Source organism: Homalodisca vitripennis, chromosome 2, assembly GCF_021130785.1.
Source record: "Homalodisca vitripennis isolate AUS2020 chromosome 2, UT_GWSS_2.1, whole genome shotgun sequence".
In the NCBI taxonomy this organism is placed as follows: Eukaryota; Metazoa; Arthropoda; class Insecta; order Hemiptera; family Cicadellidae; genus Homalodisca; species Homalodisca vitripennis.
In genome coordinates this window covers 75,543,752-75,565,772 of record NC_060208.1, presented here as the reverse complement: position 1 = coordinate 75,565,772, position 22,021 = coordinate 75,543,752, and the positions used below count along the sequence as shown (strand labels likewise).

Below are 22,021 nucleotides of genomic sequence, written 5' to 3'. Positions count from 1 at the left end.
ATAGATAATATTGCAACAGTTTTGGGTGTGTAAGGTGAGGATTCAGGATGGATAATCTTGCAACAGTGTTGGGTGCGTAAAGTGGGAATTCAGGATGGATAATCTTGCAAAACCCACTTTTTTCCTCAAGACATCTAATACAAATATTACTCATGTAAACCAACAATACTTTTTCTTGTATACATTATGCATGGAGAAGAAAGTTAAAAATAACCTACTGACCTCGTCTATGAAGAGAACTCCTGGCACAATGTCTGCCTTGCCTTCCTCCCTCCACTCCGCTACTTTGCTGTTGATCTGCTCTCGTACCTCTGATTTTATCTCCCCAGTATCACCTGAAAATGTTATATTTATAAAACTGGTTTAATAAGATAGCATTTAATCCAGGTTGTGAGGATTGGCCTGGTTTAAAGAAAAAAGAGATAGAGACAGTGAAACTCTAAGTAAAATAGGAAAATGTGAAGTGTCACATTAAAAAAATTTGTTTTACATCGCCTCATACAACTAGTTTCAAGGAAGTTTTAAAGTTTGGGAAGAGCCATAATTAAAGAGAGTTCATAAAAGCCTGAAGGGGGCTGACACAATTGTCAACAGTATTGCTCAAATTAATATAAACAAAAACAGAAATTTTATTCTCTACATAAAACCATTGCTCTATCACCTCTGAATCATTTGCTGTTCTTATCCAACTTATATAAACTAACCAATTTACAAATTTTAAGAATATATTATATGTCTTTGGGATTGTTTTGTCTTTTAATGCAAAAGGTTGTACAATGTTAGTGATTGATGTAACACATGGGAAAAGGAGTAGAGTAAATTACCTTTAATAAAAACATTAGTATAGCACGAAGACAAATCATTAAAGAAATTATAAACTGTTTAGGAAAACTAAAAATTAACAATATAAAAAAATGTAATATTGGGATAATCTCTCCGCTAAAATAACGGAAATTGTGGATAAAAACAAAAAACTTATACCAAAACTTTTTATTTTGCTCAGAAAAAGTTTAAAAAAATAGTATTATGCTAAAAAGACCCAGAAGCATCAGGCACACAGACGTCTGACTCTTCTGCATAAAGAAGACTTCCACAATGCAGATGCAAAGTTCAAAGACGAATAAAAACAGCATTACCGAGATAATGAAAAGAATGGACTTTTTGGAGAAAATATATAGAGATTAGGAATAGGATTGCAAAACAGAGAAGTGTGTTATTTTCAGAAAGAAACCACTTCCTACTTCAGCACTTAAATGCATGTGACAATAAAAAAAACATATCACCAAATACATTAACAACCATAAAACCTGCAATGAAAAAAATGTTTGTAATTTTCGAAACCAAATACTTTATTTGTGGCATGATGAATGGTCAAAAATACATTCCTATAGCAGAACTTGATTACCTAGCTGAAGAGCTTGGAGTGAAAATGCTACTTTTCAAAAGGATTAATCTACTATTAATCCAAATTGATTTTTGCTACAAATCAAACTGGTTTAGGAATTTTTCAGAGAAAATATTTAATACTTAGAATAGTCTAACAATGCTTCAGATTAAAATAAGAATTGAGAACTTATGGATGATTATAAAAAAAAAACTGAAAACATTTTTGTACTTTTTGACTACAATTTATTACTTTTTCATTAAGTAGAGTATCCCACAATTTAGAGTTCACTGGTGTGAAAAGCAGGAATAAAGTAAAATATTTATACGTTTTTTTATTCTTCACATAATTTATAAAACTACTAAGTTGAAGAAATCTTTTAAATTTAATTTCAAATGATTTTGACATATTAGGGAAGGGTGCTGAGAGAGGTGTCAGATTGGGAGGCACGAAACAAAAGACAAAAAATATAAATCAGATAAAAAAAATGGGTAAGGGAGAGCAGGAATATGTGTCATGAAGACGAGGAGGGGGAGTTAGATGAAGAGAAGATTAAACAAGGCCCAGCAGAAAGTTGGTTCTGTATTAGATTAAGATAACTACAATGGAAATACTTTGTTGATACAGTTAAATACTGTAAGAAAACTAAATATATATTTGTGGCGGTTTGATAAGAATAAATTGCTCCCACAACTGAATACTTTAAATAGTTACTATTTCATGCTTGTGATTCATTTTAATAAATAGATTTAAGTTTTCCTTTAAAGTTTTCCTAATGAATATCAATTACCTGAAAAGAGAGCGAGAAAGCCATGAGTACGGGAATTGATGACGTCTACCTCGTGTAGAGTTACAGTATGGACCACCTCCTTGCGTTTCTGTAGTTCCCCTTCTGGGCATTGCACAAACCTGGCATATAAACATAATCTCTGTTACTATAGTGCATTATAGCTCTTTTCATTACATCTTATAATCTTATTTTAGGCAGTGAAAATACAAACACTTTTTTAACACTATAAAACAGTGATATTTGGCCTTTACTAAGGATGTACATGTTACTAAAGTGATTATTGTTATTGTCTACCAACATTTCTCAAAGATCTTGAACCTGATCATATCTCTGCGCACCAGTTCTTCAAACTGTCTTAACATTTTTCCATTCCGGTTTTAATCCTTACACTTAACCGCACACCATTCCTTCAACAGCACCAACAAATATCGCCAATATTTTGAACTTGATTCTTACTTTGTACACTAGCCTTTCAACATTTTCAAAAATATTTCATCACCATTCTCGACTTCATTCTTAGACTGTACACAAGTGCTTCGCAAATCCAACACTATTTACCAACAATCTGGACCTGATTCCAAAACGAAACACTGGTCCTTCAACATATCCATCACTTTTCTATCATATGATTTCAACCTTACTCAACAATTCTTCAACATCTCCAACAATATAATTTTGACATTTTTAACTTGATCTCTTAAAACTCTTAGGACAAAACACCATTTTTATTCTGTTTGTTTTATTTGTGATTAGCTTGGATACCAGTTCTCTATTTTGCCATCTTCCTTTAATTCAGCTAAACTGTTTACTAACTTACTTTAAACTTAAACAGTTCCTGACTATTAACAAACCATTTTCACTTCTAAACACTGCAAATAATACATATTATATCCTATTTAAAATCTTTCATAGCAAAACAAATATGTTTCTACTACAGTGCTCTTTTATAATTTAAAATGAGCACGATCTGCTACTACTTGAAATCCATTTGACAATGCCTACTTGATTGCCATTTTGACAATGGTTTAAGACTAAGGTTTATTGGTCTTCACCTAACATCCACACTAACCCCTTGGATGACATAGAACCTTGCAGATGTAATCAAGTAATTAATTAGCAGTGAACAGATGGAATTCAGTAATGTAAACTGGTTTTCAGCAATAGAAAATGGTTTTCAGCAGTCTACCAAGAAAAGTCAAAACCAAGGTTCAGACTATTTAGGTTGTAACTGGTGATAGGAGAAACAATTGATCTTAGCTGTAAATATACAAAAAAGGGCTTATATGGACACACAGCAGTGCGATTACAAGAATAGTTACAAGTGGAAAAGAATCCAAAAGTAATTTTTTTATTGCCTCACTTATTTAGTAGGCCTCTGTTACACTTTATATTTAAGATAGGTTTGTACAATTTTAACATTTCAATCTTTTTTTCTGTAATATATAAAAAAATACATATTACAGTAATATTAATAAAAGCAATAAATAACAAAAATTAACGACTAGCCAAAAACAAATACAACCAACAACTTAACGTAAATGTCTCTCATACAGTAAAAACAATTTTCACACTAGTTTATTTTTTAATATATATGGCTTTAGACATAATGCACTATCTCTTTTCTGCAGCACAAATATACATGATACTGATGAGTGATGCTCCTCTGCAATAATACAGTAATACAAATGGTTGTGAACATGGGTATAATATAAACAATCATATCAATTAATTGTGATTCTTCCACTTAATTGTTGAGGCATAATTCCCCAACTGTAAGGAAATTCTATTTGCAAATGATTGTACATGATTATCCCAGTTCAGATTTGACTGTTTTGTAACACCCAAAAATTTACTATGGCCATGTATAAAGACAAATTATACATCTTAACTTTTTGTTTGTTGAAGTTTATTGGTTATGCACCAGTTTTCCATAATTTCATGTTTTATATAGTAAAATATTTAATTCAAATAAATTTTTATGGTTTGAATTCATATGCAAAAAAGGTAGCAGGAAAGTCTGGACAGTTAAGGTTATAATAATGGCCAATCATTTATGTAAATTATGAATAAAAGGTACCAAAATTGATTGCAGTGTAACACTATTTCTTATCAAGGACTGAGTTGAAAATTCTACATTAAAAAATACAGACTGTTTTCTAACTTCGAGGTAAGGTGAAAAAAATCTACATGTAGTTTGTCAAATGCATACTTCAGTTTAGAAATTATATTGCTATAATTTACTGTGTCAAAAGCTTTTGTCAAATCATAAAATGTAGATTTCAACTGACTTCCGTTTCAAAGAGATTAATAGCAGTTTTTACAAAAATTAATCAACCTTCTGCATCACAAGTGCATCTGTCTCTCAGTGTGCAGCGAAGAAAAAAGGCGATTTTTAATTATTATATTACACCATTTCAACATGGATCATTTATGGCACACAATAAAATATCCCAAAAATCTAATAAACAGGTTCTTAATTAAATTATGCCACAACATGTAACAACTCATTAAAACACATCTTATTGTAATATATTTTCTGCAAAATTCTGCCCTATCAAACAATATCTTCTGTTGGGATAAATCAAGATTTAAGTTTGAACATGATAGGCTAAAAATAATGAATAGATTTAAGTTGTGGTAACTAAGACATATTAGAGATGTAATTAAAGAACCTCTAAGGGAGTACTTCATCTCTGATTACAAGGTATTTTAAGAATCCATAACGTTTTATGTAACTTATTATAAAATAAATCCTAGTTCTTAAAGAACAGATTATTAGGTTGAAATTTTGGAGTTAAAAGCACCAAAATAGTACGCATTTAACAACAAACCTTCTGATGCTTGATTAAAACCACAAGAAATTCTCATATGAACTCATTATTTCAGCCTAAAATTCAAATTCTGCTTGTAGTCCCAGGGGTACTGCCTGATTGGACTGAAATTTCCCATATGATTTACCCTCATGGTGACACTACTTTTGTCAGGTATTAACAACAGATAAAAAGAATAACCTTGTCTGTGCTCCAGTTGCATCATAGTCTCTAGCCCGTGTGAAGGACCTGCCTAGACGGGAAATCTTGCCCGTCGCTTTGTCGATTGTGATAATGTCACCAGCCTGGACCTGCAAAAGTTAAAAATTTTGCCTTTTACATATCAGCTGACTATACACACACAGTATTGTATATAAACCTAAAAGTCACTTACTAGAGCTCTCTATACATTAGTTTATGATATTTGACATTACATAATTCTAAAATATGTCAGTAAAATCAAGAAAAAAAAAATAATACAAAATTTTTTTATTTCTGTGAAGCTACATGAAAACTGTACATAATATTATTTTTTTAATGTGCTGCACATTTAAAGTACAGAAATTCAAGTATATTCATGGCAATTCAAAGGTTGCTTCTAAAAAATTCAATATGTGGTTTTAACATAAGAACATTTTTAACAAATATGTGGTGTCTTACTTTGCCAACAGTTCCCAATATTTGTTTTGTAGAATTATAAAAATGTAAAAGTAAATGGAAAATAACAACATTCATAAAATAACATTTAATAAAACACACAGATTCATTAAATAAGACAAATAATTTACAGTATATAGATGGTAGGCTTACTGCATACACACAACCATTGATCTGACCTGGCCAGACACCAGTACAGGCATTCGACCAAAAATATAATGCAGATATAGCCACACGTAATATTGAATAAAAGAAAAATTTGATTTTCACAAACAAAATGTATAGTAAGGAAATAATTTTTCAAATATTACTAAAACTTTTTGAACATTGTATATTCTATTTATATTTACATAAAAAAAACATAATCTAGTTCCAGAAATGATACGAGAACTACAAAAATCAGAGTTGAGTTGTGGTTGATGTATACCTTCTCCTTGGTGAGTGACTCAATCATCTTAGTGCCGAGATCGTAGATGGTCTCCATCTCTGTGGTCTTGAGTGTCAGTTTCCCCACCTTAGCCCCAACTCCAGTAGCCGGTCGCTCCACTTGCACCTCCACCACTTCACCCTCAATTATCTCAGTCTCTTCCCTACGAATCGATAAGAAACTAAATTATGTTCTGTTTAAAAACTCAAAAAGAAATTTTTTAATTCTTTCTGAAAAATTACAAAATTTAATGACAATGTTACTGAATGTTGTTATGCCTTATAACAACATGCTTCACCGAACTTTTCAATATATTAAATAGGCACTTACTCTAGTTATTTAACTTCTTTAATGCCTATTAACAAACCAAATTTTTACCAAAGAAAGACCCTAGATGAACTACTTTGACACTCAACATTGACTTTATATTTTGTAACCTTGCTTGATAAGTACTGTAACTTAATCACGAAGAAAGCTAGTTGGCTCTATTGCAACTAAATGGTATGATTTTTAACATCAACTCTTAGTGTTTTTTTTTTTTTTTTTTTTTTTCTGAGGGAGAAGGAGGAACTTTGACAACAGTATGTTTACTTTAGCATGTGCACAGTAATTTGTATAAAATGGAAATATAATCTGAGTCTATATTTATAGTTCTCACTGTTTTGAGTTTCTGCTAGTAGGCCAAATCCAAATCAAGAGCTTTCTATACTGATGTCTGTCTTGATCTTAGACAGATAAGAGCAATGTTAAACCTAAAATATTTGTAGACCCTCATTTTTGGCAATAGAGAGCAGGATATATCTCAATTTTAACATATGCAACCAAACATATTTTAGTTTTCTCATTACCATTATTAACACTTTGTACCCTGGGCCCTTAATACATGTTTCGGTGTGGCTCCCTGGGGATTTTATGATGCTTTTAAAAAATTCTGTGTTATTACAGTAATTATGTTATAAACTCATACTATACAGGGTGATTCAAAACTAAACGGCAATCTCTCGAGAGCTTATTCTATAGCTAAAAACAAGTAAAAAAGTTCATATAACCATATGCCCCGGAAACGCCTCGTTAGCGAGTTACGCCTAGCGAAAGATTTCACACCGGATTTCAGAACCCTTGGTGAAGTCAGACCGTATAAAAATGGTAAAGGTAGTTACAAAGATACAAATACGATTGTTTTTTATGTTTTATATATCTGACAAATTTATTAAAATTCGTCCCAGAGCTATAAATGCAATACTTTCAGAGATATCTTATGTAAAACACAAGAATTCGTGCAAAGAAATAACACATTTTTTGTGTTTAACGTAAGATTACTTCCATAAATGTTAAATAAAGGTCATTTTTTTCTTAAACAGATTTGTAGAACATTTAATTCTGAAAAGATTCATGTGAATTACTTAGGAAAAAAATTAATAATAGGTATTGAAATTTAGCTTTATTTAAAAATAAAACAGACGCACAAAAATGTATATTCTTATCTGCATAAAATATTAACTAATGTTTAGGTTGTGAGTAACAGCTGATCATTTTATTCAACACTTTTTATTGTCATATTTTCTTTGCAAAGGTTGGCAATATCAGCTGATCAACAATTAAGTTCATGAAGTAATATTTTGAATAACCTTTATGGAGGTTTTTTGTATTGTGGCGTGTGAAGATTGTATTTTGTGAGATCCTGTGATTATTTGGAAATATTTTATACAAATGTATAAAATATTTTATTAAATATTTATTTTTTAAATATTTTATTAAATATTTTATAAAAGTGTATGTAATTATCTTAGTAAATAATGGCAGATAATGTAAATGGTATGTATTCGTTTGAAGAGTATACGGACATGATACTGATTTACGGCAAAGTTAACAAGAATGGTTTAGCTGCAGTTCAGAATATCGTGATACTTTTCCACATCGAAGAACACCTGATCGCAAAACATTTGAAGCTGTGGAGAGAAGACTTAGAGAAACTGGTAGCTTTAAACCGAAGCGAATAGATTACTGATCGTCAAGGAACTATAATAGCGCAAGGAACTATAATAATGAACAAGCAATAATAAATGCTGTAGAATTATCACCAACCACAAAGCACCAGACGATTATCACGTCAGTTAAATATTTGCCAGTCAAGCGTATGGCGGACACTTCATGAAGCACAGTTGTACCCATTCCATATAACACGTGTTCAAGACTTATTACCGCAAGATCTTAATAAACGGAAGATGTTCTGCCGCTGGTTTAAGAAGAAATTGTTCACGGACATCAGTATTTTCTTCGGCGTATCTCGTTACTGATGAATCCTGTTTTACTAGAAATGGAATTGTAAAATTTTCGTAATACCCATACTTGGGCGTACGACAACCCACATGAAACTGCGACGAGGCATTTTTCAACATACATTTTCAGTCCAATGTATGGCTTGGTGTTCTGGGTGATAATTTGGATTGGTCCATGTTCCTCCCTAATCGACTTAATGGAGTAGCGTACTTAAATTTTTTAAGAACAAACCTGCCTACCCTCTTGGAAGATATTCCTGTTCAAAACAGAATAAATGCATGGTTTATGCACGACGGAGCACCTCCACATTTTTCTAATAATGTGAAAAACTATTTAAATGATACATACGGTAGACAATGGATTGTCGAAATGGACCAGTAAAATGGCCACCACGTTCTCCCTGACCTCACGCCAGCAGACTTTTTCTTATGGGGTTTGGATGAAGTCAATTGTTTATTCAAAACGATTAACACATAGAGGAGTTACGTAATCGCATTACAGAGGCGGCAGAAACTATCAAGAATGCTCCAAACGTTTATGAAACGCGCTAGAAAAGAGTGGATTCGTCGTGCGAAAAACGTGCATTGCTAACAACGGAGGACACTTTGAGCAACTATTATAGGTGATTATTACAGTTTTTATAAAGGTAAATACATTATTATGTTAATGTTCAGTCTAGAATAAATGATCAGCTGTTACTCACAACCTAAACATTAGTTAATATTTTATGCAGATAAGAATATGCATTTTGTGCGTCTGTTTTTATTTTAAATAAAGCTAAATTTCAATACCTATTATTAATTTTTTCCCTAAGTAATTCACATGAATCTTTTCAGAATTAAATGTTCTACAAATCTGTTTAAGAAAAAAAATGACCTTTATTTAACATTTATGGAAGTAATCTTACGTTAAACACAAAAATGTGTTATTTCTTTGCACGAATTCTTGTGTTTTTACGTAAGATATCTCTGAAAGTATTCCATTTAATAGCTCTGGGACGAATTTTAATAAATTTGTCAGATATAAAAACATAAAAAACAATCGTATTTGTATCTTTGTAACTACCTTTACCATTTTTTATACGGCCTGACTTCACCAAGGGTTCTGAAATCCGGGCGAAATCTTTCGCTAGGCGTAACTCGCTAACGAAGCGTTTTCCGGGCATATGGTTATATGAACTTTTTTACTTGTTTTTAACTATAGAATAAGCTCCCGAGAGATTGCCGTTTTTGTTTTGAATCACCCTGTATATCTTTTTAAAGATAGAGATACATACTTTTTTAAATGTATACAAATATAAAGTTTATTTTCAAAACAAAATTATTACATAATATTGAATGTTATGTAAAAAATACAAAAAAAGTTTTAGCTACATAGCTTATTAGTTCAGGTAGTTCACCTTAGTGTGGTAATTTTTAAAGCACAATGGTCTGAATCAAATACAGGATCTCGCACATTTTCGTTTAGATTGTTCATAAAATCAATATTTGGTTCCAGGTGTGTATCAAAATCATCGTCACTTTCCGACTCGGAGTCAAACAAAAGATCGCGAATTGCATCACTTTTGATTTTATCACCAATATTATTTAAGCTCAAAAATAATAAGTAAAGAATATAAAAGAAAATCAATGGAAAGTCAAGTAGAAAGAACAAAGCGAGTGTAAATACAAAACAAAACACACGGATAACCTCACATTCCTTGCATTTGCCTTTACTTCATTCAGTAAGAAACTAAAGTTCTGATTATTTACAAACAGTTAAATTCACATTTAGAATACATTATAATAACATTTGCTTCAGTATTTGTCAGCAAGATTTGTAGAAAACTTCGTAAGACATCACTAAGACTCACAATACACAACGTGAAACACTTCAAAGCAAACTGACAGTATCGACGATCAGCCGCGGCGCCTACGATCAGCTGTGTAGACTCGCTTGTAGTACGACGAAAAATATACGTATTTCATTACTAAAACGTGACCCAGGGATCTCAAAACCAACAAATACGAACTTAGACAACCAATGAACATAATCAAAATGTTTGAATCCAAAAATAAGATGACTGAGCTAAATAATACAATTAAATAACACGACCCGAGCTATGCTCGGGCGCTGGTAGCAGGCGCTGCCGACGCGGCCCGACCTATACTCGGGCTCAGGGTAAAAAGTATTAAATGTGCTAAAACTACTTGTATTTTTTTTACTTAATTTTTTTAACTATTCAAAAACTATACACTCTACAAGAAAAACATAATAGTAATTGCATTGAACTTTCAACACATTGTAACATAGTAATTCCAGCGAGAATGATGAAACTTCTGATATATCGAAAATGATGCAATAATTGGTTCATATTTCTTTCATAGCATATTTTCCTCAAATTTTCCAAGAATAACTGTATGTTAAACCTAGGAAAGAAAATTTAATAGTTTTTAAATAATAAAACAATTTATTAAATACAAAATAAGCACTTACTATTTTTTATAACATTTTAAAGAACTGTTAAATGTTTTAACATGTAAAATAAAAACTTAATGCATTTGATTACATGTTTGGTCATGTCCCAGGGACTTGTAGGCCCTTTAACCCTCTCCACCACAGTTACGTTATGTGTACAGGGACTTGTCCGCAGAACACACATTATGTGCCGTCATTTTTCAATTCGTTGGATGTAGCAACTGACAGATTATGTTGATTAGTCTAGTACATTTTTAAACCTCTAGATTTGACGTTATAACCAATATACAAGTTTTTAAAAACAAACACGCAAGAGTAACATTTTATTTTAAAGCGTAAACATTTCTTGTCTGTTGTCATGAGTTCAAAATTACAAAAAAATCATAATACACAATAATTTGCAACTGCCCCCAAATGTTCTCCTTTCAGTTTTAACATTGGCAAATCAAGAAATTGTTATTACTTTACATAATTTTGAGTTTACATAAATGGAAAAGTAATTTTTAGATAATCTGACAAGAGATGTTTCAAATTTCCCAAAGTGAAAGAAAGCTGATGAATAATTTAAAAAATATTGTTGCATTTATATGCAAAGAAATCAAATACTATACTTTTGTATTGACTATTATATATTGCTTCATGAATCATATTCAATGACAATTTACGACTACAAACAAATATCACACTATAGGGTTTGGTAATTTAATGTGTACGTTATAAAGCATTTAGTAAACTTCTGTATGTAGTAAAAACTGAAAGCAACGGCCTTCCTCCGAGAAAACTTTTGAATGTATTTTTAGATTTAAGTTTTGTACAAAGTAATATAAATGAAGAAAGCCAAAACAAAATTAAATGTGTTATTTACATCACTGTTATCAGAAATGTTGAACATCTATTATGTTGGTTAGAAAATTGTAGGCCATATTTTAAAAAAGAAGTTAGAACTTAGATTAGTGAAGAGTAAGATATATTTTTTAATTGAAATGTTTTTCTACATTGTCAAATCTTTTTAAAACTGGTCTGTTTGGTAACAGCCAATGCAATACTTGTATACACACAAGTGTACGCGTACATGTGTGTACATGTACACACTTTCTGTGTGAAACAAAACTTTCAACTGAAAACCAAAATTCAAATTTTTTTATTATCACAACACTTTTTTATAAACTAATACAAATATATAAGAAAACAAACTGATCATGCCTTCCTTTGAACCACTAATGTAGTATACTAAATGCAAACGTAATGTGATGGAAATTTCTTTTCTAATCTGTTAATAGTTATCTGTTAGACCAAAACAGTTTTAATTCATGAGTCATACAATTAAACCAATTATGAACACTGACTTGATTCTGACTCCGATAGACTTGCGGATAGATTGCGTGAGAGCCTCTGTCTTACTCATCTCCAAGCTGTATATCTCACTGCCTGCCATGCTGGTGAATGGTGTATCAGGTCCTAGAGCCTGAGCCAGACCCATTGCGATTGCGGTCTTGCCTGTAAAAATGGTCATCATTGAACAAAACATACATAATTGTGAAATCCTACTTAGCCTGTCAATGATAGGTATTTGATTGCAATACTATTCTTAAAAATTGAGTTTCAACAAACTGATTAAAAAACAATAGCCCCACTAGACCTTTTATAATTTTTACCGTAAGTTAAACTAAAAAATGTATACATTCATTCACACATAATATTGTTAATTAATACTTCAAGTGTACCTCCCAAGTGAAAGAGTGATTTGGAATCATTCTGGGGCGTACAAACAAATACAATAATCAATAATGTGAAACATTTTGTTTACACATGATAAAAAAAAATCATGGAACATATCTGTTCCACATGGATACACAATGTGACGTTAATTATTGTCTAAATATGATTGAGGTTATTTAAACTAATGGCAAATTTACACACAAATAAATATAAATGAATACAAAATAGTAATGGATTACTTGAAAGTAAAGAGTAATAATTATGTAGAGGCTGTTTTACATTGTTCTGGAAAAATTGATCACAATAAACTACTAAAATGTTACTGACTGAACAAATACAAGTAATTAGAAAAACATTATTTTGCTTGTATGGAATCTCTAGCAGATACCAAACAAATATCCTTCATATGCATTCATTTATAGAACAATTAACAAAGTATGTTTCTTAAATTTAATATGTACCTGTTTTTAGCACAGTCATTATAATAGCATTCACTATTTATGGAATTATTGGTAAAAAGCATGGGGAAACACTATGAGTAAAGGTTTTGTACAGGTGAAAAATAACCTGTAACTTTCCCATTCGTCATCTAATAGAATTTCATATTTAAGTTTGATACACACACGCGCGCGTGCATGTGCATGCTCACACACACACACACGCGCGCGCGCGAGATTTTGTAAGTGAAATTAACACTGATATGAATCACTGCTGGCTCATGTAATAATCCAATAAGAAGCGTTTAACATCAACCTAGAAAGTGAATTTCAAGCAATCAATTTCAGCCAACACAATATGCATGGTAGTACCTTGTAGCATGATATGTGCTCCTCCCATCAAATTGTACGGATTTCCAGTCAAAGGGATGAATTAGTCAATTTCAACTTTTTATCTTAGGTATTGAAATATTTTAATCACTTACCTGTTCCAGGTTGACCGGCCAATAGGACGGCTCTTCCTGCGATCTTCCCCTCTCGCACCATTCCCAGAACAATCCCCGCAGCCCTTCGAGCTGTCAGCTGCCCCACCATGCCTTGAGAGACCTGACAACATTCCGATGATAAACCCAGCAATAAAGAAATCTCACAAACCCTGGTCCCAAGATAGGTTTTGTGAACATTTTATTTATTTATTTATAAATTCTGTATATATAAAATGTACTTATTAATATAAAAAGTACTGACACCTCAAACTTACCTAATATTATAGGGTTCCCACTCAATCTTACACATAAAATTCACGACTCTCACGGTTTTTACACTAAAAAAATATTAATTTCACGGTCAATAGTTTTTATACACATTATGAATAAAAATATAAAGAGATAATGATTTTCACACAGAATGTCCAAATTATATCTAGCGCCAGAACGTACCACAATCGCTTTCAGTAGCCTAGGCCTTGGCACTTTGGCGTCTGTTGCCAGTTCTCACATTGAATACAGGTGTGTTTCGTTTCCTAAACACAGCAAAACCATATATCCCTTATCATGTTGACCATTTGTGCAGAAATGGACGGAGAACCAGCAACACTATAACTACCGAATACTGAGTCAGTGCACATGCTTGTGGTACGTTTTGGCGCTAAACATTGTTGATATATGCCTCTCCTTGTGCAAGCACCAAATCCAATACACGAGAAGTCAGCGATATGAGGAAAAAGCTGGAGTTCGGCGTTTTGTGACCCATGTGAAACCTGCTTAAGTAGTGCATTGATTCACATTATGGAGCGATTTACACTAGCAAGCACGAGATGGCTGATCGCAACGTCCAAACACGACAATCATAAACAACCGCTCACCACAGGATCGCAGCCAACAGCGGCGACGAAGCAGATATTGAACATGTACTGAAAGTCTGACACAATTTGGTCTTGATTATTGCTGAATGTACCAAAATGATCATGAAACTTGATGTTGAAGGTGAATGATCAGAGGAAGGGGGAACTTGACGGTGGTCCGAGTGATCTACTTAAACACTCATATTTCAAGAACCATTACAGATAAAGCATTGTAGCTAAAATTAATTAACACATTCGCTGCGGGTGACAACAATTGTTGTCATGCAATACTGGCGCCCCATGCAGATGACCAGACGAAAATAATAGCAGACATCTGCTCGCTTGGCCGCCATTGCCTCAGTGTGAGCCTAGCAGTTGCCGTGGAATGTTGTGCCATTTGCTGCGTGTTGTGCCCACTTCATACGTTGTTTATTCCCAATTTTCGTTAACTGGCTGTGCTGTATTGTTTATTATGTGTAATGTATGGTGTAAGGTGACTGTGTATGTGTGTTTATTATTGTATTGAGGCAATATGGAGGATGACAATGAACTAGTGGAAGACTATGAGTGAACAGGACGATTCCGATTCAAGTTCAGAGAGTTCTGCTGATATGAGAGTTCAGTCAATGTTTATGGACTGTTTTCAATTTTTTATACAAAACAATTTTTTTGTTCACTATTTGTACAATTGACAATGTCTTCCGCGAGTGACAGTGCCATTCGGGAGTAATAGATCCAGTGTCCTGCGGTTTTGACTAAGCAGAGACCGGCACCAGGTGCGGCTGACAATTGTTGTCACAGTTATGACATCACCAAATCTGGCAGTGAGGTTACCTGGACAACCTTTTTGGCTGCTCTGACTTCAATTTGGGTAAGTTAAAAAAATATATATTTCCCGCATTTACCATGACCGGTGAAATTTTTTTCAGCAGCAAATGTGTTAATAGCTAAAAATGTTTACTTTCGAAAAGTTTATTACATAAAACTAATCAGCTGATTAAACTTAGTTAATGTATTGAAAATAACTGCCTGATCAACACATGTGTATTGGTTATCAGCTGTTTTTAACTGATTAAAAAGACACATAAGCTTAACATTGGAACTATTTTTCTTTCTTTTAATCTCATTTAAGCCTCAGCGTCAGCTATGCCGGCTTCGAAGTCCACTGGTTTTTTTTATTATTATTACATGATTGGACCTCCCCGGGATTTGAACCCGTGATCTCTCGGTTAGAGAGCCGAGACTATAACCATTAGTCTACGGACGAGGACTAATTTGTTCTTAAAAAGCCTAGTATTTAACAATATTAACAGTCACTATGGGGGAGCATTATTTGTGAGCCACAACAATCAGCTGTTTTAATTTTGGCTGCCCTGATCAGCAGATTAAAACATTACATTGTTTGATTGTGATTATAGTATCCTTTTATATAAAGTGGATTTAGGATCAATACCATCAAAATCTTATTCATTTAATAATTCATACTCACACTTTATTACTAAAATTGGATGTAACAAGTAGTTTATTCTATACCAATTACTGTAAAGCCTACAAACTCAATTTTCAGTTAGTTTTTGGCTTTAAATACTTTTGAGGTTGTAAAGAATAAATATTTTGGTACCCCCTTGTCTCCTTCTTACAGAAATCAAGAAATGTCTACAATCATTGACCTTAGTTTCAACAATTCTCCAATATAATACAAGTTATCTCCGACCTCACCTGTCTTGGCTCCAACCCATCGTCCAGTCCAAGACCTCTGATGTGTGAGTGAGCTCCGATGCGCTCAATCTTTGTTATTTCACGCACTTCTTGAACTTTTGCTGCTGCTACCGCCTAAAAATTAAAATTAAAATTTAGTTTAAGTATTTTTAATGTTCTTCCAAAGTACAATTTTGTGTAATTATGCATTGCACATTATAGACAAACAAACATTCAGGTCAGACAGAAGATTAATTGAACATGGGTTTTGAAGATTTGTACTATCTAGTTACTAATTATTTTAGTCCTGAATTAGCATATCCACTTTTCATTTTATGCTTCATAAATAGTAAAGAATAAAATATTGTTATGGTAAATGAATTTGATTTGTGGTTTTTATTTATCAGAAATACACTGATTTAAAAGGTGGTTTTTCATCAATCTCTTTGTGCATATGTTTTATTAAACATCTCTTATGTTCAAATGTAAAGATATTACAATAATAATTTCCTTTAGAAAGCGCTTTACAAGCATTTCCATAATTATTTGGAAAGTTTCACATCGATATTCATTCATATTGATGTGCTACGAACAGGTACAACAGAAAATCAGGTTTTCAGTAGACCACATATTGTAAATGTATAAGAACCATTTAAAGTCCTTATTAGATTACAATGCCAGGAACTGTCATTGTGTAACCAATAATGGAGTTCATCAACAGGCATTAATTCTTATCTAGCTTAATTACTTAGGACAGCTAGCAGCTGAAACAAAAATTCAGCTTTCAGTTCTATGACTAATTAATAGTAAATACATCTGTCACAGACTTGTGGCCAAGCATCATACCATGAGTAGTGAGTAGTAATAGGTAACCAATGAGTCACCACGATTTTTCAAACATAACTCTATACTGTTAACTAAACGATTTTGTATAATGTTTAATGCACTTTATGATCATTAGTAACAACACACAATCAATTTCAACTACTCTGAAGTTTTAGGAGATGTACTACACTAAACTTTTTAATTCACCTGGTAATTAATTTTTCAAATACAGTATAACCTCGGAACCTATATAACCTGGAATACAGTAAAAAACACAACAGATACCATATAATAAGAACATTTTTTTATTCAACTGCAACAATAAAATAGCGCCAATATATAATTTAATTTTAGCCTATAGAGAAAGTAAATCAAATAACTAATAAAATTACATCTTCCCGTTCTTTACTATCAGAATTGTTTTCACTGTCTGTTACCATTGAAGAAAAGACTGTTAATAGAATTTCATCATTGCATCGATACTATTATTGTTCTCAAACCAATAATTTAAATCTTTATTTAAATAATTAACAATCCCTCTTGGTACATACTAGAACATTGTTAATTTGGTATTATACTGTACAATGTGCTATTCTGAACGACGATCATGAGTTTACCATTTTTATAGATAACATAGTCTCCCCAAATCGACCAGCAGTCACTAGAGTTTTTGTCACTTAATTTTATTATATGAGTTCCAATATTCAAAATCTACATAATTTTTTTACCTAGTATTATAAATATTAAGGGTACATTTGCATAAAGCATGTCTTTTATAGCAGTGTAGGAAGACCCTTGCAAATATGCCGGATACAGTATAATAAGCGACTATCAACACAATTGGTTTATAATTATCAATTTTAAATATTGATACTATCCAATACAACATATGACCTATAGATATTCATAATTAATCATTGACAGCTTTATTTATTTATACAGTTAGTAACGTCATTACCAGCTGTTGATATTTAGTTTATGTAGGAGAAGGCTAGCGGCAACGACAAGAACAATGGCAAAAAATGTTTTTATAAACACTGAGCAATGTTTTAAATGATTACAAGATAATGAGCTTGCTCCTTTAATCCGAATTGTCCAGTTTGTATTGACGAGATCAAAACTAAAATTAAAGATGGAAATCAAACAGTGTTGCTGCAAGAAAAGTTAACAACATCTAAAAATAATCTTAAGAAAACTATATTTGAACTTTCTCAATTTGGTATGATGAATATAATACACGATCGTGTACTTACTTTGGTTAAAATAAAAAAACTACATATGATTTTTTAATTGATGAATATACTTTTGACGGCATCAGTAATTGCAGATTTCAGATTAGCTAAAGTAACTATAAGTACTATGATGCTCAAACGTCATTTATATAAAGTTTTGTTATTTAATGTATTCTGGAACAAATACATTTCTTTACAAATAAAAGTATAGATCCACTTTAAAACGATTTTAAAAGCATAAAACTTAGTTCAGTTCGACATTATCACTAAACATTAATTCAGAGAAAATCGTGTTTGAAAATAAATTTAAAATTAAAATCATGTGTTTTGTTAACTAATGGCGGCTGCAAGGAGTGTGACGTACATGTCTTCTTTGTTTCACAAACAATCACGTTTATCCTTGAACATATATAAGGGAAGTAAATGTTATTGTTTTATTGTAATTATATATTATACTTTAATTGGTAAATCTATTAATATTTATATATTAATTTCGAAGGTTAAAAACTAGCAACACTATAAATTTCTTTGAAATATCTATTACGTTATTTGGTTCGACAATTTGCTTTCAGTCCTTTGGATGGTCATGAATATCGATGATTCGAATCATTTGATAATCATCATCCAATTGTGTTGGTGGCCGTTTATTGTACTGCAGCCAATAGGCCGGCCAGTATAGAAGTTACGGTAATTATCATATTAACGGCCGGGGCGGAAAATACGACTTTTTGCGTTCTTAACTTATTGGAATCGTCCTATATAAAAAAAAGTATAAGGTTTGATGGGGTGGAAATGAGAAATAACGAAGTTCTAGAAAATAAAAAATTAAAATAACTTTCCAGTAATATCTCCATGTTCTACATCCACGTCTAGCGTCACGTGACCTTTTGTGGCCAATGATTGAACCTCGTGATGACGTCATCGGTTTTTCGCCGCACATCTTTGCAAACGTAAATGAGAAATAATACAGAAATGAGCAGAATTTTGATCAAAATTAATAATGTTTTTCTTAATTTCGAGAAAAAAATTAATTACGAGTGCCTCCGGCCTTTGGTGCTGCCCCGCGCTGATGTCAATAAAAGAAAAACATCCCTCGAGATAGTACCTATCAGTAAAATATACAATTCTAGAGGGGCTGATCAAAAATATAAATTGAAATGTAATGCAAAGGCAATTATGTAAAGTTTAAAAAACTAAATAAATCATGAAAAACTCAAATTTATATAGATGGATATTAACAGAGAACACTTACCATTAGTGTGTTGGCGGATATAGCTGAGCAGCAGCAACAAAAACGTGGTGGAGGAGCCTGGTATGTGGGTGGGGGTACTTTGCCTTAAAAAGGAATTCTGCCAGGTACCCAAACAAAATGGTCAGTCCGGACACCATACCGAGGGATGTTGGCCCTGACTTCCCTCCAGTGTCTCTCAATTGTGTTCGTTGGTGGGCGCCGGTGTTAGGGTCGACAAAGTTTATTGAGTGATTTACCGTTAAGTGCCTAAATCCCTCGTCACCGAGACAATTGTAGGCCCGCCAACAGTCGCTAAACAATTGTGGTACCTGGCAGAAACCCATTGTTGAATTATGTCGAGCAGAGTGTCCCTATCGCGTTGATCTACAGGAACAAGGAAAGGATCTCTCCTGCTCTGCCTTTCTATTCCCCCAAAAACCCACTGTCCCTGAATATTTCTGCCGCGATTGTACTTTTCTCTTTCCAAATTTTGCCTCGTCAATTTCAACGACTGTCAAAGGTCCGCCAATTTTCGTTGAAATGTGATGAAAGTACACTTCGCTGCAGAAAGAATACCAGTCCACCACACAATTTGAAGAAACGCCAAATCTCCAGGAAATGTGATCATTGTCTCTGAGGCTTGAGGTGAAGCAAACGTGGTCACCAAACCAAAATAGGTCTCTAAATCTAGTCGCGTTCTTTCGAAAAATGAACCTGCCCGAGCAGATTTTTTTAAAATTGCAAACATTTAAAAACTTTTTTTTTTACTACTTTTCCTAATTTGTCTATCACATCGAAACAACAAAAGTCTCCCGGTTTAAAAACACCGCACGACGAACAAATAACACTCATCTTTAAAAATACCATGTTCAATTAAAAAAGAGATAATTTCGTTTCAGTTAAAACGTAAGCTCTTTACGTGCCCTACCAAACACTCCGACACACACAATTCACTAGGGTGGTTGATTCATCATTGTAAACGCACTGATTCAATCCGACCTACTGAACACGATATCTTGTGTAGAAACTGACCTATGCCCCCGGACAACTCAGATAACAGGTATGCTATCAGGCTGCTATCAGTCCCGGCCGCAGATACAATATTCAAGTAAACAGATTATCCAGACACAGCACACAAACTGAACATTAAAACATTAGAAACTTTACCACTTATCAATATACCCCCTAAAATCATGTTATTTGTCATTTGCACCCCATAGTACTATATATATTTTTTGTTCAGGAGGGTGAGCAGAATACGTTGGTAACGTCAAATTCGTGATTTGCCGCCCCGGCGTTTAATCTTACTGGTACGGAAGTTACTAGCCTATATGGCCACTTGAAAGGTTTACGCACTTTCAATTCAAAAAATAAACAATACAATAAATAAATAGATGCTATTTTGTACTAGTACCAAAAGTTAATTTTAAACAATGTTGGAATAAAGAATAGCCTAAGACATTCATTCCAAAAATTACCATGTGCAGCAATAAAGAGTTGGTACAGAAACAAGGATACAAATAGCCTAGTTGATGTTCATACCTTTTGACAACCACTGTCTTTGGCTAAACTAGGCTTGAATGCAATAGATATAATGGTTTATATTTATGTTGCTAACTTTGGCGATTACCGGTGTTAGGAATAAGCATTTAGAGGTTATGTATGATACCTCGTAGTGAGTCGATTTAGTTACTTCTTAAGTCACTAAAATAGTATAACATTTTTAATCACCAAGTAAAATTAAGAATACGTTTAAGCCATTGATAAAACCATAGAATAAATAATTACTTACCGCCATTCTGATAAGCTAACCCTATATAGTCGACCCCAAAAACAATGAAAATCAAAGTGCAACTAAGGAGAGATGTTTATTTTGTTTGGTCAATAATCATCGTTTGTCCCCTCGTTTCATCGCATCCGCTATACGGTTCCAATTCCAATACATTCCGCATTCCACCCGCCAGAATGTAAATAAGGAATAGTGGTCATTGACTAGAAACAGTCATAATATAACAGAATCATCACGGGAACGTACAAATATATCAATGATGGTGTATGTAATAAATGAGGTTTAGAAATAAAACAGTACATTTCTACTTTTCGGTTGAATAGTTAAAAACAAGGTATTATTGTTTGCAGAGACATACTTGATGATGCATTATTAGAAATAGAAACTGATTTTGAAATATAAATAAAAAAACGTATTTCATGTTAAAAAGTATATTAAGGTGCAAACATTAACATTTATACTTCCACTGAGAAACGTAACTAATAAATACGATAATAACTCCAAATCTGTTTCAGGTATTGAATGGCAATTTACTAGTTACATTTCTAAAATGACATTTGCATCGAAACTGTTGTAATTTCAATACATATAAAGGTTTTTTTAATATATTACTTTCTGTTAGTGTTTTGCAAAATATCAACTCCTTTCTTCAAACCACTGTGGGAGTTATAGAAAGTATTGTATCGGCGTATAAAATCATCTGGAGAAATTTGTGCAGATTATCCAAGAACACACTGTAATATAAACAATCTGAAGCTATAAAAAAACATTGAAACTATTGCAGACTCTAATTATTATTGGATTAACAAACACCACACATTAGGAAATAAACATAATAACATAATACAGGTTGAAAAAGTCAAGGATATTTTTTTAGAGTAAAGTAATATGGTACCTATGACAAACGTAAATTGAGGGAAGTTAAGGATATTTAATGAGCTTA

At 32.6% G+C, this 22,021-nt stretch overlaps 1 protein-coding gene across 1 annotated transcript in view; it reads right to left on the bottom strand.

The window, feature by feature from the left end:
- The window catches only part of LOC124354198 (ruvB-like 2), a 29,702-nt gene extending 8,474 nt beyond the window's left edge, over window positions 1-21,228 (bottom strand). The window contains exons 1-8 of the mRNA XM_046804478.1: window positions 21,082-21,228; window positions 16,023-16,136; window positions 13,447-13,567; window positions 12,152-12,302; window positions 6,069-6,231; window positions 5,186-5,295; window positions 2,175-2,293; window positions 223-335 (exon numbers count right to left, since the gene is read on the bottom strand). Coding sequence (XP_046660434.1) covers window positions 223-335; window positions 2,175-2,293; window positions 5,186-5,295; window positions 6,069-6,231; window positions 12,152-12,302; window positions 13,447-13,567; window positions 16,023-16,136; window positions 21,082-21,087 — 897 coding nt within the window. The 5' untranslated portion in view covers window positions 21,088-21,228. The remainder of the gene's footprint in view (window positions 1-222; window positions 336-2,174; window positions 2,294-5,185; window positions 5,296-6,068; window positions 6,232-12,151; window positions 12,303-13,446; window positions 13,568-16,022; window positions 16,137-21,081) is intronic.
- Between the last annotated feature and the right edge of the window lie 793 nt (window positions 21,229-22,021).